At 44.7% G+C, this 18,392-nt stretch overlaps 1 protein-coding gene across 2 annotated transcripts in view; it reads right to left on the minus strand.

Annotated features, from left to right (window-relative positions):
* Window positions 1-530, minus strand: part of Dpy19l1 (dpy-19 like C-mannosyltransferase 1) — a 95,855-nt gene extending 95,325 nt beyond the window's left edge. The window contains exon 1 of one of the 2 annotated variants that reach the window (XM_052754984.1): window positions 102-530. In XM_052754984.1, coding sequence (XP_052610944.1) covers window positions 102-393 — 292 coding nt within the window. In that variant the 5' untranslated portion in view covers window positions 394-530. The remainder of the gene's footprint in view (window positions 1-101) is intronic. The other variant, XM_052754978.1, reaches the window with a different exon arrangement.
* Between the last annotated feature and the right edge of the window lie 17,862 nt (window positions 531-18,392).

Here is an 18,392-nt window from a genome sequence, read left to right on the forward strand (position 1 = left end):
GCGGAGGGTGAGCGGAGCTGGGCCCCCGGAAGGAGCGGGAGGAGCAGGGAGGAGGCAGGAGCGTCCCGGGAAAAGTCGGAGAGGGCTGCTAACTGGCTCACCTAGCAGCAGCGTGCTCCAGGTCCGGCCGCGCCCGCGCCGCAGGCCCAGCGCCCAGCGCAGCCCGGCCGCCAGGCGGCCCGCGAGGCCGTCCGGGGCGGGCGCAGCGGTCTCCGCGCGGGGTCCCTTCCTGCCCGCCGCGCCTCTGCGCCCCGGCGACGGCGGCGCGCGCTCCGGCCCCGGCTCCCCGGCGCCCACCTCGGATGCCCCGCTCACTGGTGGCGGTGATGCGCGGGCCGGCCGGGGCGGCCTGGAAGCCGCGTCCCGGTGCTTGCTCCGCGCCTGCAGGACCATCTTAGCATAGTCGCGCCCGCTAGCTGCGCGCGCCCGGACAGGAGCCGGGATCCGCGGACTGGCGGTCGCTCACTCCGGCCGGCGAGGGCGGGCCGGGAGGCGGGGACAGCGCGGGCCGGGCGGCCGCTGCCTACTGCTGGGCGGCCGGAGGCGGCGCCGGACTCGCGCGCCTCCGCCGTTGCCGCTCTCGGGTTGCCACGGCGACAGCGGAACGCCGCGGGCCGGGGGCGGGGACAACCTGCGAGCGGCGCGGCCCCGCCCCTCCAGCGCGCGCGCCCAGGCGCGTGCGGGCCGGCAAGCGCGCACGCGCGGGCTGCGAGCGGGGCGGGACCGGCGGCCGGGGGAGCGGCGTGGACGACCTCCCGGAAGCGGCCGTGCGCCCTCGGGGGCAAGCGGTCCGGCTCCGATGCTGCGTGGCGCTGGGTCGCGCGTGGAGGGAACCGGGTGGCCACGGAAGGTCTCGGGGCGTGAGCTCCGGAGTTCTGTGCGTTAGGCTTGTGCGTGAAACTAACGGGGTAAAGTGTGGCCTCTGTTGAAAGCAGCAAGCTTTTTGGTTCACGGAGGAGAAGCTGGGGCCGGACTGAGGATTGAAATAGTGTCCGATGGGTTGGAGCGGAGTGTGAACTGAAAAGCCTAGATAGGAACCCCAACTAAAGGCATCAGTGAAAAGGGCCTGTCAGCAAGGGTGATCAACATGTTACTTTTCCCTGCTGCATCATATCTTCCTTACTAGAAAGTATGGAAACTGCTAAGATGCAAGACTTGAAAACGAATCTTCTCATAGCCAAGTGTAGGGGTAAATGAAGAAGCCCGGGGAAAGTTTAAAGGAAAAAAAGGAAAGAAAAGACCGAATATACCCCAAGTTAATCTTCCTTGCCTCCACCCCAGCGCTATTTGCACAAAGCCTTGGAGAATTGCAGTGGAGAGACTGATTTTTTGGCTCCTATCCAAGTGAGCTTGTTCCAAGAAGTCTGGATTTTGGAAATCAAGTCACATGGTTCCGGTTTTCTCCATTGTAATTACAGGAGTTTCAGGTGGCTGTGGCCTCTCTTGCTCACGACTTTATTAATATCAGAATTCATTAACTCAGGCAAAAAGAATGGATTTTGTGAAAGGACTTAGCGCTGTATTACACTTCGTAAGTTTCCTGAGTTTGAATATTAAAATATGTATTGAAACAAGGAACAACTGTTTAAGACACTTCTGTAAAAAATGATTGACAGTGCCGTACAGAAGGCTTGTGTTGTGAAACAAGATATCCGGTCAATCTAGTGTAATTTCTGGGGTTGATAATGAGTTTATCACCCACCAGATTAAAAGAAATTTTACCCAGTGTCTGCTAAAGACAACAATAAAGTCATCATTAGCGTAATTTATTAATTGGAAACACATGGAGATACAGTATTGGATTGCTAGTCTCTCGGCTAAGGACTGACTCTCAATCAGTTTCTCCAATAAAGAGTGTCACTGGGTGTATCAGCTACGCTCCAGGGCAGGCCTCATACCCAGGAGTAGTTGGTCAACAGAAAACTAACTTGTGGTATATGTTTGTGAAATTTTTGTTTCAAAATGTTTTGGCTTTTTTGTCATACTGGTCTTTTGTTCTAATTTCCGTTTTTGTGCTTTTGTTTTAAGAGAGTGGGGGAAGAAAATTAGGTGGGTTCTGAAAGGGGGGTTCAAAATATATTGTAGGAAAATCAAATAAAATGTATACAGAAAGAAAAAAGTTTCTGTGTGCTTGCTTCCTAAGAATACTGGACTCTGTAAGGGAACTTGCAGGGAAGAAAAAACAAACAAACAAAAACCAACTTCCCTTTAGCTGGTACCTTTCTATCAGATGACTACCTTGTTGAGTAAATGAATGAATGAGTGCAGGAAATAGCATAATCAAACAATCATCCATAACAAGATGGCCCTAGCTCTTACACCTTCTCCACATGGTTTGAGTTTCTGGAAGAAACCAAATCTTTTTCCTTCTCCTCTTGAACTGCACCAAGGACCCGAGCTCAGAACTTGGCTGAAAATTTGCTCCGCTGACTTGAAGGGGACCATGTAGGGCTGGGGCAGATCTTAGTTCCTCTTCTGTGATGAGCAACCCTGAACAAAGGCAGCCTGTGAGCAACTGGGGAGTTTTGCTTGGCTTTGGTTTTGGTTTTGTTTTAAACATGATTTTAACAGGCACTGTGGTACATACTTGCAATGTGGTACATACTTTGGGGTGCAGTGAAGCAAATGAATCTCAAGTTTGGAGCCAGCCTGTGCTGCATAGCAATACTCTGTCAAAAAAGAAAATTGCAAAGTGATCATTCTAGAACCGGGTCAAAGTTCCTGCTTCTGTGCCTGGCATGACTCTCCTATTTATGCCCTTCACTTTTTGAACTCAATTGCCCCATCCTGTGATAAGGAGAATAAAAATACCTATCTGGCAAGTTTGGCAGGTTTGCAAAACTTGGAAGAAAGAAAGGAAGGAAAAGGAAGAAAGGGTAGAGTTTCTAGCAATTATATGTTGCTCTATGAAGGTTCAAAGGGACTTGGGCAAAGCAGTTGTTAAGTGTCCAGAGCACTTCCTTATCACTGGGTAATGATAAGGAAAAGGAAGATGCTTTGCCCTGCCAGAGACTTGAGCTGATAGTCCAAGATATTCTGAGGCAAGAGATTAAGGACTGCCCTAGACTTCAATGGTCCTCAATTCTTTGGGTGTCAAGCTTCTTAGATCTGAACTGTGGCTCCCTTACTATACAAGATAGTGTCCATTTCATGAATCATTAAGCCTAGACAAAATATCAGGCCACTCCTGCTGCCCTGCCCCTCCCCAAAGGAGGATGTTTCACACAGGGAAGGTGATACACTGAACATGGCGTCTTCAGAGATATGCCAGACTCGATTTAATCTTCATAAAATCCAGAAGAGCCAGAATACAGTTCATTCATCTGCGTATCCTTAAACCAGTGCCTGCTGCAAAGCGGTGACTATTTAAAGAACAGCAACCCCCCTCCAAAAAAAAAAAAACCTCACACACTGAAAGCTACATTCTGTTAATATAAAATAATATATGCATGATCCTATGAATCGATACAGGGTTGCAATGAATTTAAATTAAGCGTTCATATTGCAGTTCTTCACTATGCTTCCTTTCTATTCTTTAATGATATACCAGAAAGACAATTCCTACTGTAACAGTATAGAAATACTAGTCTGAGACAAACAGCCAGGTACCAGAAAGAACTACTACTCAAGAAAGGATCCCTGAATCTGATCCCTGAGCAGAAATCAATCCCTTTCTCACTATAAAACTATATTTTTCCCATTGAAATAAAAGCTTTAGATTGAAAACACTGCGTGTCACTTTAGGAGTGGTGGTGGAGTTATATCCTACCGAAGTAAACACAGAACGAAGGTTAAAAGTATAACACCCTAACGCAAGAGTGAAGCAGCTTAGTGCCATTTCAGTGTGGGTGTCAAAGAGACACCAACCGGGTAATGAGGAAAGTCAGGGGGATCAAGGCAAGGCCGCGCTGGGAACTGGCCTCTGTTTTCATCATTTAAAGGCTCTTATTTGGATCTCCCAAATGTTCCCCTTCATTTTCCTACTCATAGGTAACAGACAAATGTGGAATCTCTGGTATTTATTTTTCATTCTCTTGAGCCACATCCTTTGATCTCTATTTTAAAGAAGTACCCGACAGTTAGTTCCAGACTCTAGTGGTTTCCTGGCTCAACAGCTGCTTCCACCAAGAGAGGAACCAGAACAATCCTGGCACTTCACTGAAGCCTACATGGGTACAGAAAGGTCCATCTGTGTAGCATCTGGCTTTCAGCAGAGCTCCAACATTAACCTGTCATTGCATTTGTTTTAACGCACTTTCTTAAAGTGGGGAGAAAAATACATAAATTGCTAGTTTATTGCTTTTCATATATTTTATCTTGTGTCTTTCTTGTATCTGACCTTGTAATTTAAACTGTTCATACTCCCATGAGTTTTCCCTAGAGAGTTCATTATTAGGCTTAGTTATAGCGTGTAGTCAATCACTCTGTTGCCGAGGAGCGTGTCTGTTAAACTAAAGTATAATTCCAATTATTGAGGGCTTACCAGGTCCCAAGTGCCTTAGCACATATTACAGACATTAAAAATTCATATGCCAAATCTCTATCCCGGAAGAGCCTAAGGTTTAATTGGTGAGGCAAAATAAGATAGAACAAAATATGCTCACACAACAAAGTGTATTATTTAGAACATAAGGACTAAATTCAAAACAAGAAATGATGACTGACATGATGGAGTTTTTGGAGGGAAGTGAAATTTTGCCTAGGCATATATTTTGTGTGATTAGAGAGGACTGCGGACAAATCAAAATAAGCAGGGTAAGCATATTTCTGAAGCCCTTCATCTGTATTTGTCAGATAGCATGTTTTAATATGACTATCTGAAATCCTGTTTGGAATGAAGGGACTGAATGAGTTACCTTATAAATGGACCATGAAATGTTCAGAATGGGCAACCCATGGTGTGACTTTCAGTACTCCCAGATCTGCCCAGATAGGACAACATCCAGAGTGCTGAGACTCATCCATACTAATGGATGTCTTGGGAATAATGGAAGACAAGAGTCCACCTCTAGTCTCTTTGGACCAGAACTTGCTAGCATCTAGCCTGCCTCGGTGAACTTCTTGCCAAATCCCAACCCTTCCTCTCACTTGCCTACAGGAAGATTAGGGCTAATTCTCTTAAAATCTATGATCAGCGTCCTATTACCAGTGCACAGGTCTGTATTGGATTGCATCCTTGCCTCCCCAAGGGTCACAGGTTAAAGGCTTGATTTCCCAACTGTTGGGATCTGATAGAAATCTTAGGAAGTAGGGATATAATTGAAGGGAACATTGGCATACATCCCCTGCCACCTCTGTTTCCTGGCTGTCGTGAAATGAGCTGCTTTGCTCCATCATGTGCTCTTGGATGTTCAGCCTTGCCTCAGGCACAGAACAGTCCAAACAAATGGTCATGACACCTCTGAAAGTGTGTACCAAAATAAAAACTTTCTTACTTTGTTTATCTCAGATGGTTATGTAACAATAGAAAACTGACCAACACAAACAAAGGAAGTCTGAAAATGGGGCATTAATATGGCCTTCATTAAGCATAAAGTTCATAATTCTTTGAAACAGGCTTGTGGAAGGAACTTGGGAAAGGTTGGGAAAACAGGTCAGAAAAATCCTGAAATACTGTAATTATTAACATGTGGTTCTGATGGGAGCCCAGAAAACCAGAACCCCTGTACAGATGCAGATGAGGAAGCCTGCACTGATCAAGCTTCAGAAGGAGATCAAGTGTTGAGAATGGAACTGTCAAGTTTGTGACACTCTGCAGTGAGCCTGACTATATTCTGCCTATGCCACGAGACTTTGTAAAATGGTTAGTTTAAAAAGGTGATGGACTTGTTTACATGGTGGAGGAAAATTCTAGGCACCACAGCATGCAGACACTGCCATGGATAATGCTGACTATGTCTAGCCAGATTTACACTAAAAATCATGAACAAAGAGTGTTTGAAAAACTCACAATTTGAACTAAATGATGGCTTGTTAAATTCTGGTTACTGAAGTTATTAACACTATTGAAAAGCAGCCAAGCACTCTGCACTGAGAGAAGGGAAATGTGTTTGAGGGCATCTCAGGGATCAGCAAGCTCCACCCGCCCAAGCTTAAAGTATACCTTCATAAACCTTTGCTTTGAGAAGGACACTGGCCCCCAAGCATGTGCTTCTGCACAATTAGCCATCTGGACACATGGGGGCTGTGGTCCAAGTGGGCATTATCCAGTTGTACTGATTTTAGGAGCATAATTGAATGTGAGTTGTGGGGTAATGGAGGCGTCCATGCAGAGTTCTTAAAAACCCAAGGAATCCTGGAGTATGTGGCAGGGTCAGGCTTCCTGCAGGCAGCCTGGGAGAAGGTAATCCATGGAAATGAGTGAAGCCACAGCTGTGACAGACAGTTCAGGGTAACAGAGGTGTCAGGAATACAGGCCATAGCCCTAGGGAGGTGACTCAGCATGTGAAGCATCTGCTGCCCAAGAATGAGAACCAGGATTTAATTCCCCAGCACTCACAAAACAACAACAACAACAACAAACCCCAAGTATTCAAAAAAAAAAAAAAAAAGAACTTCAGATTCAATGAAAGATCATGACTCAAGTTAATACAGAAGAAACTAAGAATGATAAATCGGTGTCATTCTTCTCAGGAAGAGCCTAATTTTGTCAGGCAGACAGGACAACCCTGGGTAACATCTCCTGACAAAGGCAGCCCTGATCTGTCTGGAGATAACTACAACAAATATTTTACATGGTTAATCTCCCCATTACTCCAAATAACAAAGCCTTGGAATCTGTCTCTTTCAAACAAGTTTAATAACTCAAAATTATAACTTGGGGCTATGAAACCATATAAGCTGATGAGGATTTCTGTTCTGGTCTGGTTCCCTTTTGTGCATTAGCCAAGAACCAGTTGTGTACTATTATTAAAAGGGGTTTTTCTTTGTCAATCTATACCAAAGGGACTAAAGGGAAGATGTGTAGAAGGGGGAACTTGGCATCCTTCTCTGGCCTCTTTATATACACGAGCACACCCCAGCATAAACAAACAATCTCTTTGGTCTGGATGTTAAACATGGCACTTCAGAATCTGATGTTTCCCCATTGGGGTTTGGTCCTGTGCTATTGGTATTCCACTCCTCCTCTTTGTAATAGGAGTCTACCCAGTGCCGTTGTATGTTGAAAGTATGGAACTTATTTTTAAAGATTTACAGTTGTTCAAAGCTAAGAGTCTGCTTTACATCTCAAAGGAGACTTTGGGTTGGATTTTGAGTGATCCTAGAAACTTTAAGACTTCGGTGACTCTCGGAGAAGGGCTGAATGCATTTTGCATTGTGAGATGGGACAGGAAGCTTTCTAATGTTACAATTTGGATCTGAAATGCCCCCATAAAGCGCATGGGTTAAAGGCATAGTCCCTGCTAGGGACACTATCGGGAGGAAGTAAACTCTTGAGGAGGTAGGGGCTGGGTATAGAAAATAGGTAATAGGGAGCAAAGTAAGTCAAAAGATATCTCCAAATGACCATTGAAGGAGACAGTGGGATCCCTAGCCCTTCCTCTGTTTCCTGAGAGCTACAAGGTGGGCGGGTTCGTTCCCTATGTGCTTCTACCATGATGTTCTGATTTGCCTCACCTCGAAGCAACTGAGCCAAATGCCCCTGGGCTCAAATAAAATTCTTCTTCTTCTTCTTCTTCTTCTTCTTCTTCTTCTTCTTCTTCTTCTTCTTCTTCTTCTTCTCCTTCTTCTTCTTCTTCCCCCTCCTCCTCCTCTTCCTCCTTTTTTGAGGGGGTGAGGTTGAGACAGGGTTTCTCTGTGTAGCTCTGGCTGTCCTGGAACTCACTCTGTAGATCAGGCTGGTCTCAAACTCACAAAGATCCTTCTGCTTCTGCCTCCTGAGTGCTGGGATTAAAGGTATGCACTACCACTGCCTGGCAAGTCTCTTCTTTAAATCATCTCAGGTTATTTTGTCACACCAATAGAAAGTTGTACCAGGAGAAGTGCCTGGAAGCTTTGCACATGCGCAGGTATATCCCCATGTTTTTTTGCATCATTCATCCCAAGATCCAGTCTGACCCAACACTCTCAGCCCTTGTTTGTGATCTTCCCCTAAAACCTATGGCAGGCTCACACATTCCACCATGGTACTTTCCCAGAATTCCTTTCTGCCTCCTGCAAAGATGCTATGAACCCTTATCTGTAGCACTTGCCCTTCTGTTCTCCACTCTTCACTCACTGTAGCAAACCCTACCTCATCCTCCCTCTCGGTTCCTGATAAACAGTTCCTTCCATTTCCTTCTCCTGGGGCCTGCATCCCTAACCCCTCTCATCTGCCCAGTATCATGCTCTCATCGTGTACCTTGTAACCACCCCAATCTGCCTTTGCCTTTGTGTTGTACAACACAAGTTATCCAATCTAGTGATTCCATCATCTTTTATTCTGAGTCAATGGCAGACCCACCACTGCAACTCTGGCAGAATCCTTCTTCCCTGCTTGGTTTCATCTCACCCACATGGCAAAATTTCACTGCACAGCTCTGAGATCTGCACCCATGCTGCTAAGGAATGCTAGGGAAATGCCACAACTTAGAAGGTGGGAACCTATAGCTAGAGTTTTCCTGCCTGGCCCAGGGTCAGGACAAATTTCTCTCACCCACCAATCCCACAGCCACTCAGACCCAATCAAGTAAACACATAGACTTATATTGCTTACAAACTGTATGGCCGTAGCAGGCTTCTTGTTATCTAGTTCTTCTATCTTAAATTAACCCATTTCTATAAATCTATACTTTGCCACGTGGCTCGTGGCTTACTGGTACCTTACATCTTCCTTATCATGGCAGCTGCTGGCAGCGTCTCTCTCCTCTGCCTTCCACTTCCCACACTTCTCCTCTCTCCTTGTCCTGCCTATGCTTCCTGCCTGGCTACTGGCCAATCAGTGTTTTATTTATTAACTAATCAGAGCAACACATTTAATGTACAGAACATCCCATAGCAGGAACCCCTATGAATTCTCAGTTCTCTCACCAACTGGACCCTAGCAGCTACCTTTTATATTTTTCTGACCCCATTCTCCATTGCAGGTGTAGAAAATGTTCACTTAATGTTTTATACCTACACATGTCACCAGGCCTCTCATCCCTAGAAGATGCTCTCTCATCCTCCTCCATGCCACTGGACACTTTCAGAAGGAACTGTCATATCTTTCCTCAGAGTCATCCTTGGTCTCCTTCCCTTTGATAAAAAGAGGAGCCGTCCTCTACATATCCAACCTCTCTTCTATTTGATGGTCTACAGCATCCAATTATCTTCGTGTCTTACTCTATCAACTAGATGCTTAGTTTCCTCTAGATTCTTCTGGGTGATTCCAAGTTTCAAGCAAGGTCAAATGTCACCTATCTTGACTAGCACTTTCCTTCAAGCTAAAACCTCAAGGCTACCATCCTCTTCTTCCTTCATCCATAGATGCTCTCAGCAGAGCTCCTTATACCCGCTATATTTGTGTACTTATTTTCCTACCAGGCTCACGGAACCTTGGCATCTACATTTAATGTCCTACGGCTATTCTTCTGCCAAGGCTGTAACAACCTCCACATTATCAGCTTCACAGGAACACATTGTCTTCTGCCCCAGAATCTGATCACTTACTTCCCATGGTTCTCTCCCCTATGGCATCTGATCACTTCCTGTGGTCCCTCTGAACCACTCTCTCAGGTTTTGTGATCCCTTTGTCTGCTTTTTTTCTGTTCTCCTTTGAAAGTACTTCTTATTTACAAGTATTAATCTTCCCCAGAATTTGAAAGTTGCCTCTTCTCTTTTTACTCCATTTCCCCCAGGCAATATTCTGACCTTGCAGTAGATAGATATATTGGCAGTGAAGTGTGCTGTAGAGGAAAGCTATTTGCATCATGACAGCCTGGTCATGGGAGGAAGAGGAACCAATTAGGCCTCCAGCCCATGGGATCAGGCTCAGGATGTGTGTTTCCCCCTCAGTTAATCTTGCTGTAAACACCCTCACCACACACTAAGAGGTGTATCTTGGTCTCCTAGGTGATTCTAAGTGTATTCAAATTGACAGTGAGGATAAACCATCACATTCTTTGCTACACATATCCAAACCTGTATCCTCAATTCCCTCCCCTGACATTCAGACCCATATACATTCAGGTCCACTCAGTACTTCTAGTAGAATTTCTCTTGGTACCTCAAATGCCCAAATCTCACCCTGTGTCTTCTCTACTGTCCTTATGTCAGCAAATAACCATTCTCTCAATCCAGGAAGTCATTCTTCCTTCTTGTCATTCCTCAAACTTGATCAATCCATAATGCGGGCATTCTGCTCATTGGCATCTGTCATTTCTTTCCTTGTATAATCCATCAAAGCCTTCAGCAGCACCTAAATTGGTCTCTGAATCTTCAATGACTGCCCATCAAACTTCCGCAGCATGATTCCTAACAAGCAAGCTACTTCCTGAGCAGGAAGTGCACAGTTCTGCCTGATCATGTCTTTTCACCCTAATGGACTCCCCTACCACAGGCCAATAGCAACACAGCTAACCAATCACGGACTGCAACCACTCCAACCTAAGCCAAAACGAACCTTTTCTCCTGTTGGTTGTCTCCACATTTGTTGTAACAGAAAGCTCATCAGTAGTTCATAGTACATATTTGTAGTGTAAGCAAATCAGTCCTGCCTGGCAGAATTCTGACAAAGACTTTGGATGAGTAGGCCACAGACTGATGGAAGTCCACCCTCCCAAAGCGTTTGTTCATTTCAAATTAGACATTATTTTTAAGTCGTCTTGCAGATATATTTTAAAACTAAGGTGTTTAGAGATTTAGTTATTTTGCTCACTAAGCAAGTGTTCAGTTCACCTCAGTTTGTGTTAGGAATCTTGTTTTTCTGTCAGTCAACTAGACGTGAAGAGACAGCAGGAGATGATTCACTTCCACCTCCGGATGACCCAGTGTGCACACTGCTAAGTGAGGGAACACTCTGCTATGCCTACCAAGAAGCTCTGTGCTGCCACTGTCTAGGTGTTGTAGCGGACGGCAGGTGAGGGAAGAGTAATGGGGAAGAGAACTTGCCTTTTCAGAAGAGACCTCACTAGCCTCAGTTATACCCACTGATTTCTGCCTCTGGCCCGTGGCCATTGTGCATTGAGGAATCAATATTACTTCGGAAGAGGCAAAGTGCAAGGTTCAGTGGAATCATGTGGTACTGGCCTTTACCTTGCTTGTGGAACAGTGAAAACCCCAGTAGGCTCCCAGCAGCCTTGGGAAGGAACACTTTGCATGAGCTTTGAGAAGAAGTCTTGAGAGGAATGGAGAGCCTGCTGACACTGTTGTGAGTTAAGACAGGCCTTTGGATGGAGGAAAGCAATTGGTTTTTACAGTACAGTCAAGAAAATCAGCTGTTTGCACTAAGCATGTGGCCCCAGATTCTATCCTAGGTCCTATAACTGCACACGCCATGCACTTCCACCGAGGCTTGAGGATTGAGTAGAGGAGACAGTGCGATGACGAGGGATGAACACAGTAACTTGATGGGATTTACAGGTCTGTGCCCTTCCTGACTCCAGACTTCGTTCAGTTATCACTTGTTTAAAGTGTGAAAGTCAGAGAAAATCAAGTTGAGCCTCTGGATTCCCTTGACCAGATGACACAATGGTCCTTCCTGGTGAGGCGTCAGTTTTGTGACTTGCTTGGTGCAACAGTTTACTCATGGCGGGATCTGAAATAGTTCTGTGGGTGAGCTGACACAGATTGTGATCTGTGGTTCCCTTGGCAGCTTATTGTAGCCCTGAAACTCACACAGACATGTGTTTGTTGTCTTTCCTCTCTCCCATGATGAAATAAACATAACACACAATCCTGAAGTATTAGCCTCAAAGTTTAACCAGTGTTATATTTTCATGGGAGCTACATGTGCACGGAGAGACTTACTGAGTATATACCTCAAGACCAGCACTTGGGAGCAGCCCAGATGTAATTGGAATTTTCTTTGGGCCACCAAACAGCTCCTAAATAAAGACACAGAGACTTATTATTAATTATGAATGCTCAGCCTTAGTTTAGGCTTATCCCACTAGCTCTTTTAACTTAATTTAACCTGTTTCTATGTTTCTATTCATCTATGTTTTGCCTCAGGGCTTTTTACCTTTCTTTCATTCTGTATGTATGTCCTACTTTCCTGCTTCCTTTGTGTCTGGCTGGCCAGCTCCCACTGTCTCCCTGGCATCTCCTTTTCTTTCTCCCTCCAGCCTAACCTCCTCCTCCTACTTACTCTCCTTGCCCAGAAGTTCTCCTTATATACCTCCTCCCTTGCTATTGGCCATTCAGCTTTTTATTAGACCAATCAAGTGCCTTAGACAGGCAAGGTGAAACAACAACACATCTTTACATAATTAAGCAAATGCAACACATCTTCACATAGTTAAACAAATATTCCTCAACATAAACAAATACAACACAACTTCACATAGTTAAACAAATGTTCTGCAACATATGCAACACATCTTTATATAGTTAAACAAATATTACTCAACATAAACAAATAGAACATATCTTTACATAGTTAAACAAATACAACACATCTTTGCATAGTTAAACAAATATTCTGCAACATAAATGCAACACATCTTTACATAGTTAAATATATACAACACATCTTTATATAGTTAAACAAATACTCTACAACATAAACAAATGCAATGCATCTTTGCATAGTTAAAGGAATATTCCACAACACTCAGACAATCAGAGCAGAGCCACACACTTTTGTGAAGTCCACTCCAGCTGCAGAGGACAGGCAGGGAAGTGGTGGTAGCAATACTTAACTATTCCACAAGCCAGAAGCAATGTCTGAGAAGTTAGTCAGCCTCATCACGACATCATAAGCATTTGACTGTTTCAATGACTATGTTTGCCAACTGTGTGTATTCTCAAAGCCCCTGACTATGTAAGATTGTTGGAAGAAAGATTACAGTGAGTTATAAGGAGGACAAGGGACCCTAACAAGGACATCACAGGCAGAGGAAACAAGGTGGATGGAGAGAAGGACCGGAACAAGTTAGCAGAGGAGCAGTTCATTGGAAACCAGAGCAGAGGTGACATGCTGTTTGGAGTCTTTCTCACAGCTGGGTACAGTGCCTCAAAGAGGACCCTCTGGATGTCCATGCCACCTGCTGAACCCAGGCTGCTTCCTTACCAGTTTGCATCTACTACAAGAGATCCACCTTCACCTAGTTTGGATAGCAGCCTTCCAAATTACAGTTTCATGCTAAAGACCATGCATCAGCTATAAAACAATAATAGTAATAATAAATAATTATATTTATTACAATAACATGAATTCTTATTATCTTTATCAATGACAACAAGAAAAAAGCTTTAGGAAGTTTGCTTAAAATGCAGATTATCTCCCCCCACCCCCTGTCCCTAGGCTTTGAGAGGGAACCTTGCTGTGCATTTCTAGCCAGGGTGCTACATGCTGTACTTTCTGACCACATCTTGCAATGTCTCATTTACAGCAAAGAAATCAATTATGAGTGTTGGAGGTCACACTTCCTAATAAGTATTTTTCCCTTCTGTTTTCTGTTTTTTGAGGACAAATATTTTTTTCCTCAACTAATATTTAGTAATTCATATGCCTGTGAGCGATACATTCAGAAAAAACACAAGCACATAGTCTTCCTAGCTGTGGAAAAAGCAGTAGAGAGAAGTTTCACATAGTTGATCTTTTATCGTCTTTCTTGAAGCCCTGTTGTAAAGGAGTGGCTAGGGAATACCTATATGACTTCTTTCGTCATTTAAGAGGGGTCCTGAAGCCAGGCCTTGACAATATTGCCAAGGAAACAAAGCAGGTAACAATAGAACAAGCACTATTCATTAAACTGTTTTCATTTTTATATTTAGGAACCTGAGCACTAGAATATTCCAGAGGTGGAAGAACGTTGGAAGGTATCCCACCCTTTTTGAAACAGGGAGGAAGGGGTAATTAGGGTACCCACAGCATTTCCATGAGTACTTGTGGTTTGAATGTGAAATATCTCCCATGGGCTCACATTTGAACACTTGATCTTCAGATGGTTACGCTTTTTTGGCAAGATGCCTTAAGAGGCGGAGCTTTGCTGGAGGAAGTGTGTTACCAGGGGTGGGCTTTGATGTTTTATATCCAGCCCCACTTCCTGTTCACTCTACACTTCCAGAGTATGGTTACAATGTGACCAGCCAACCTCCTGCCACTGTCCGTGTCCGCCCCCCATGCTAGCGCTAGCATTTCTTCCCAACCATACAACCCAAAATAAACTCTTCTTTCATTTGCTTTGATCAAGGTTTTTATCTCAGCAATAGAAAAACAACTAAAACAGTGCCTATATTCTATCCTCAAATCTCTGAAACAGGAGAGTTACCTGAGAGCAGTTGACACCCAGCCCTCACACCAGTACCTTGAGATGGTCCTGAAGTGACTCTGTCAAGTGGGCAGACTGAGACCTACAGCTTTGGGTGACAAATGGCTGCCTCTCAGATGGCAAGTTGAAACATGAAAGAGGCTTTCCCGTGTCTCACACTAGTCCTCATTTGGGTCCTCTTCTCTTTCACACATCTTGGGGCGGGTGTTGTCTTGGCAACTGTCCCCTTCCATCTGAACCTCTTCTGGAGTATCCCCAGCACATGGGCCAGGTCATCAGCCCACAGAACCACGTGCTTATAGCACTTGTTAGAAAGTGCTCTGTCCACCCTAGCTGGACTGTAGCTTTGGCAACCTGAGCTCACTCTACCCTTTACCCCTACCTGCAACAGGCCAGAAACAGGGAGAGCTGAAAGTGACGGCTGTGGAGGGAGACAGGAAGCAAGACACAGCCGAGAGCCAGTGGAGGGAGTCTTCAGGTTTTGTTTTTCTGTCTTTTTCCCCCAAAGTCGGGAGCACAGAACACTTCAGGAGACAGCCAAGGGAGAGATGTGAGGAGCTCTCAGTATCCCCCAAAGAAAAACACCCCAGGCTGAGGAAGCCCACCTGTTCTTGTGCAGTGTGACTCAACACAGTAAACACAGTAAATGTGCATTTGTTCTTCACACCCAAAGATAGACAAACTGATCAGACAGCAGGACAAATGGAAGGGGGAGGTCTCACTGTTCCAAATGGTAGCACTCAAAAGCTAGCCTTTTCTGGGTGCAGGCTCTGTTCTAGTCCCGCACACACATGAGCGTGTGTAATTCTCACAGCAGTCTTCAAAGTGCATGCTGTCATCCCCAGTATTGCAGAGCAGGAACACAGAGACACCGAGTAACTCATTCGAGGTTGCACAGCTAGTCAAGAGTAGACTCAAACAGGTCTCCATGACTATGCCCTTGATACTACTACACTTGCTTTGAGGTGTAGCATTCATAAAAGGCAGGCACCGTGTTTTGTAGTTTCCCTAAAAAACTCAAAATTGCTTCTTTGAAAATGTGGCCATCGCTACAATCATGGGCTTTCACAGTATGTTCAAAGCAACAGAGTGTAGCGTTTTACAGGGGTTAACTTGACTTCCCTTTCATTATATATTTATAAATAGGCCCTTTGCAGACTGACACACTATTGTTAGTAACAAATGACTTTTCCCGTTGCTGACCGCCCATTGCAACACCCCAGTGTGTTGTGACACCGCCACGGCTAGGAACCCACTGGCTTGGAAAATAAACCTGAGCGGGCAGATGTTTATATAACCAAGTTGGAAAGGTAGTTGGAATGTGCACAGAACAAGACGTCAGCAGTGCGTGTCAGTCTCCTGGCTTAGAGCCTTCCTGGAAACAGACAACAAAAAAAAAGTAGTTGATGGTAAAGCCAAGGCCTGGGGTGCAGAAGTGGAGATTGGGGACTAGGGATGGGGGTGTTGCTGGGATGCCTGCAGAGATAAGCTTCAGGACATCTGTGGGAGGCCCTGGGCTTCAGGACAGAAAGCCCAGATTTATTGTTGCCAAGGATTTCAGTTCTCCCTGGCTGAGAATGCCCTCTAAAAGCTCACATGATCCACTATGAGGGAAGAAATCAGGGCTTCTCCAAGGACTTGTGGGTGCTTCCTGGGACATTTGGCTCTCTGATGTGCCAGGGTAGTTTGTGACTTTGGTGGGGTCATTCAATGCTAGCCTGAGGGAGGGAGCATACACTTCTATCATTTCTATCCAGCTGGGAAAATCTGCAAAGCTTTGATAAAAATGAAGCCAAGATGGATTTCTATTCCCGCCGGAAAGGGTGAACTCTGACTGCTCACTGCTTATTTCCTCTTGCCTTCAATTTTCTTCCAGAAACTCACCCCCAAATTACTTTCTCTAGTATTTCAAATGAATAGGTTAGTGGAGCCCCTGTGTGTCTCTGGTTCGAAGATACTAAGTAATACACTGTTTTTCTTCAATCCATGTAAGCATTATTTAGATAAAAACCAATGAATCTATATAATGGCTGTGTGTAAATGCTAAGGCTTCAATATTCTCCGTATTCGTATACATTTATAGTCTCTATATATCCTCCCCCCCAATCCATTCTTAAATAGGATGCATTTGAGGATATTGCACTAAAAAAGAGAAATTATATGGGAGAAGTTAGTTTGCAAAAATCAGTATTGGCCCTTTGGTTAGATTTCAAATGATCACAATGGGTTTGAGAGATCCAATCTCACCTGGCCTGCTAATTAGCTCAAGAATCTCAAGGCCTTGTTAGTTGGGAAATGTGATGATTAAAAAAGAAAGAGAGAGAGAGAGAAAGAGAGAGAGAAAGAGAGAGAGAGAGAAAGGAAGAAAGGGAGGGAGGGAGGGAGGAAGGAAGGAAGGAAGGAAGGAAGGAAGGAAGGAAGGAAGGAAGGAAGGAAGAGAAAACAAAACAACAACAAAAACATTGACTTGTGCCTTCAGGACTTACTAGGGACTGCTCAGTGGACTTGATGTTGAGGATAAATATGAACAAAACCTGGTCCTGCCCTCAAGTCTAGCATAGCAACATATTGTGTAAGACAGCCCCCACCACAAATCCTAAGTCTGTGACTGACAGACAATACTATTATACTGGGTGAGCATTTAGTCTGGGCAAGCATGGAGATCGGACTCAGAAAAGGAACATGGTGGGGCAGGCCTATCAGTTCAGGAGGGAGATGCCCCACACAGTGAGAAGAGTGGGAGAAAGAGGGAGGGGAGAGGAAGGGAGGGAAGAAGCAGGGGGAGGATATAGAGTGTGTGAATCAGAAAATGCCACTTGCCACTAGTCTTTGGTTCTAGGCCCTTCCCAAAGTCCAGTCACATCCCAACACTCCAGTACTTGAGCGCCCTACATTTTTCTAAGTGGGTTCACACTGTTGTCATTTTAATGTATCTAAACCAAGAGTTAATGAAATTAACTGTATGACAATTAAAATGACTATGGAACAAAATTTGACCTGTCTTATACAAATACAACTGTTTTTGGTAACTAGGCCAAAGGCAACTTTCTATGGCTCTTAACCCCCTCCCCTTGTAAGGACTCAATTGATGGATGCCTGTCCACCACTGAGATTTGGCAATAAGTGTAAGCACTTCATTTTGATCAAGGGTAAGGTCAGGGAAAAGCAAAACTACTAAATGGCAATATTTCTATCTCAAAGTGACTTTATTGTTACTTTAAAGAGGGAAGTAATAGTTTTATGATTTGGCTGATTATTCAATAGAACACTGTGAATGAAAAAAACAAACAAACAAAAAAAAAACCGTGGTTTTCAGGTTCAAAGCTGTCCAGCATAATGCCATCTGAAAGTTAGTCTTCCTCTGTCTTCTGCTTTGACAGTATGCCAGTGTTCACCAGACGAGTCCTGCCTCAGCCCGGCTATTCCTCACCTTCCACAGAACTCTATCAGAAACTATTATTTGCACTTAACACAGAAAGAAACTGAGGCCCATTGAACTTTCCAAACAACCTATATGTCCTTTGATTCTGAGGTCTGTAGTTCTGCTCTTGGATCCCAGACAGCATTCCTCCCTGTCCCCGGGAACGCATGCTAGAAGTAACGCGGTGACCAGGAAGCAGGTCACCAAGAGCAGCTAATCACAAAAGAAATTGACAATTCCACCTGAAACAAGCACTTTTGGACCCAGGTCGTTATTTGCTAGAAGGCCCATAAGGAGGGACCCTACTGCGGTACGGAGGGGTGCTAGGGACCCTCAGTGTACCAGCCCCAGACTTGTGGGTAGGTCTTCCCATCCCAGGCTCAGGGCATTACAAATGGAAAGGTTCCCAAGAGAATCCTAGCTCTAGACAGTCATCGACAAAAAGGCCCAAATCCCCTGGCTAAGTGTGGCCAACTCCCAAAGCAGTGTAGGATAATAAATGCCTGCTGGGTTTTTTTATTTATTTATTTATTTATTTTTTTATTTTACAATACAATTCGGTTCTACATATCAGC

The sequence above is a fragment of the Peromyscus californicus genome, unplaced genomic scaffold (genome assembly GCF_007827085.1).
Source record: "Peromyscus californicus insignis strain IS unplaced genomic scaffold, ASM782708v3 Scaffold_11__1_contigs__length_118956290, whole genome shotgun sequence".
In the NCBI taxonomy this organism is placed as follows: Eukaryota; Metazoa; Chordata; class Mammalia; order Rodentia; family Cricetidae; genus Peromyscus; species Peromyscus californicus.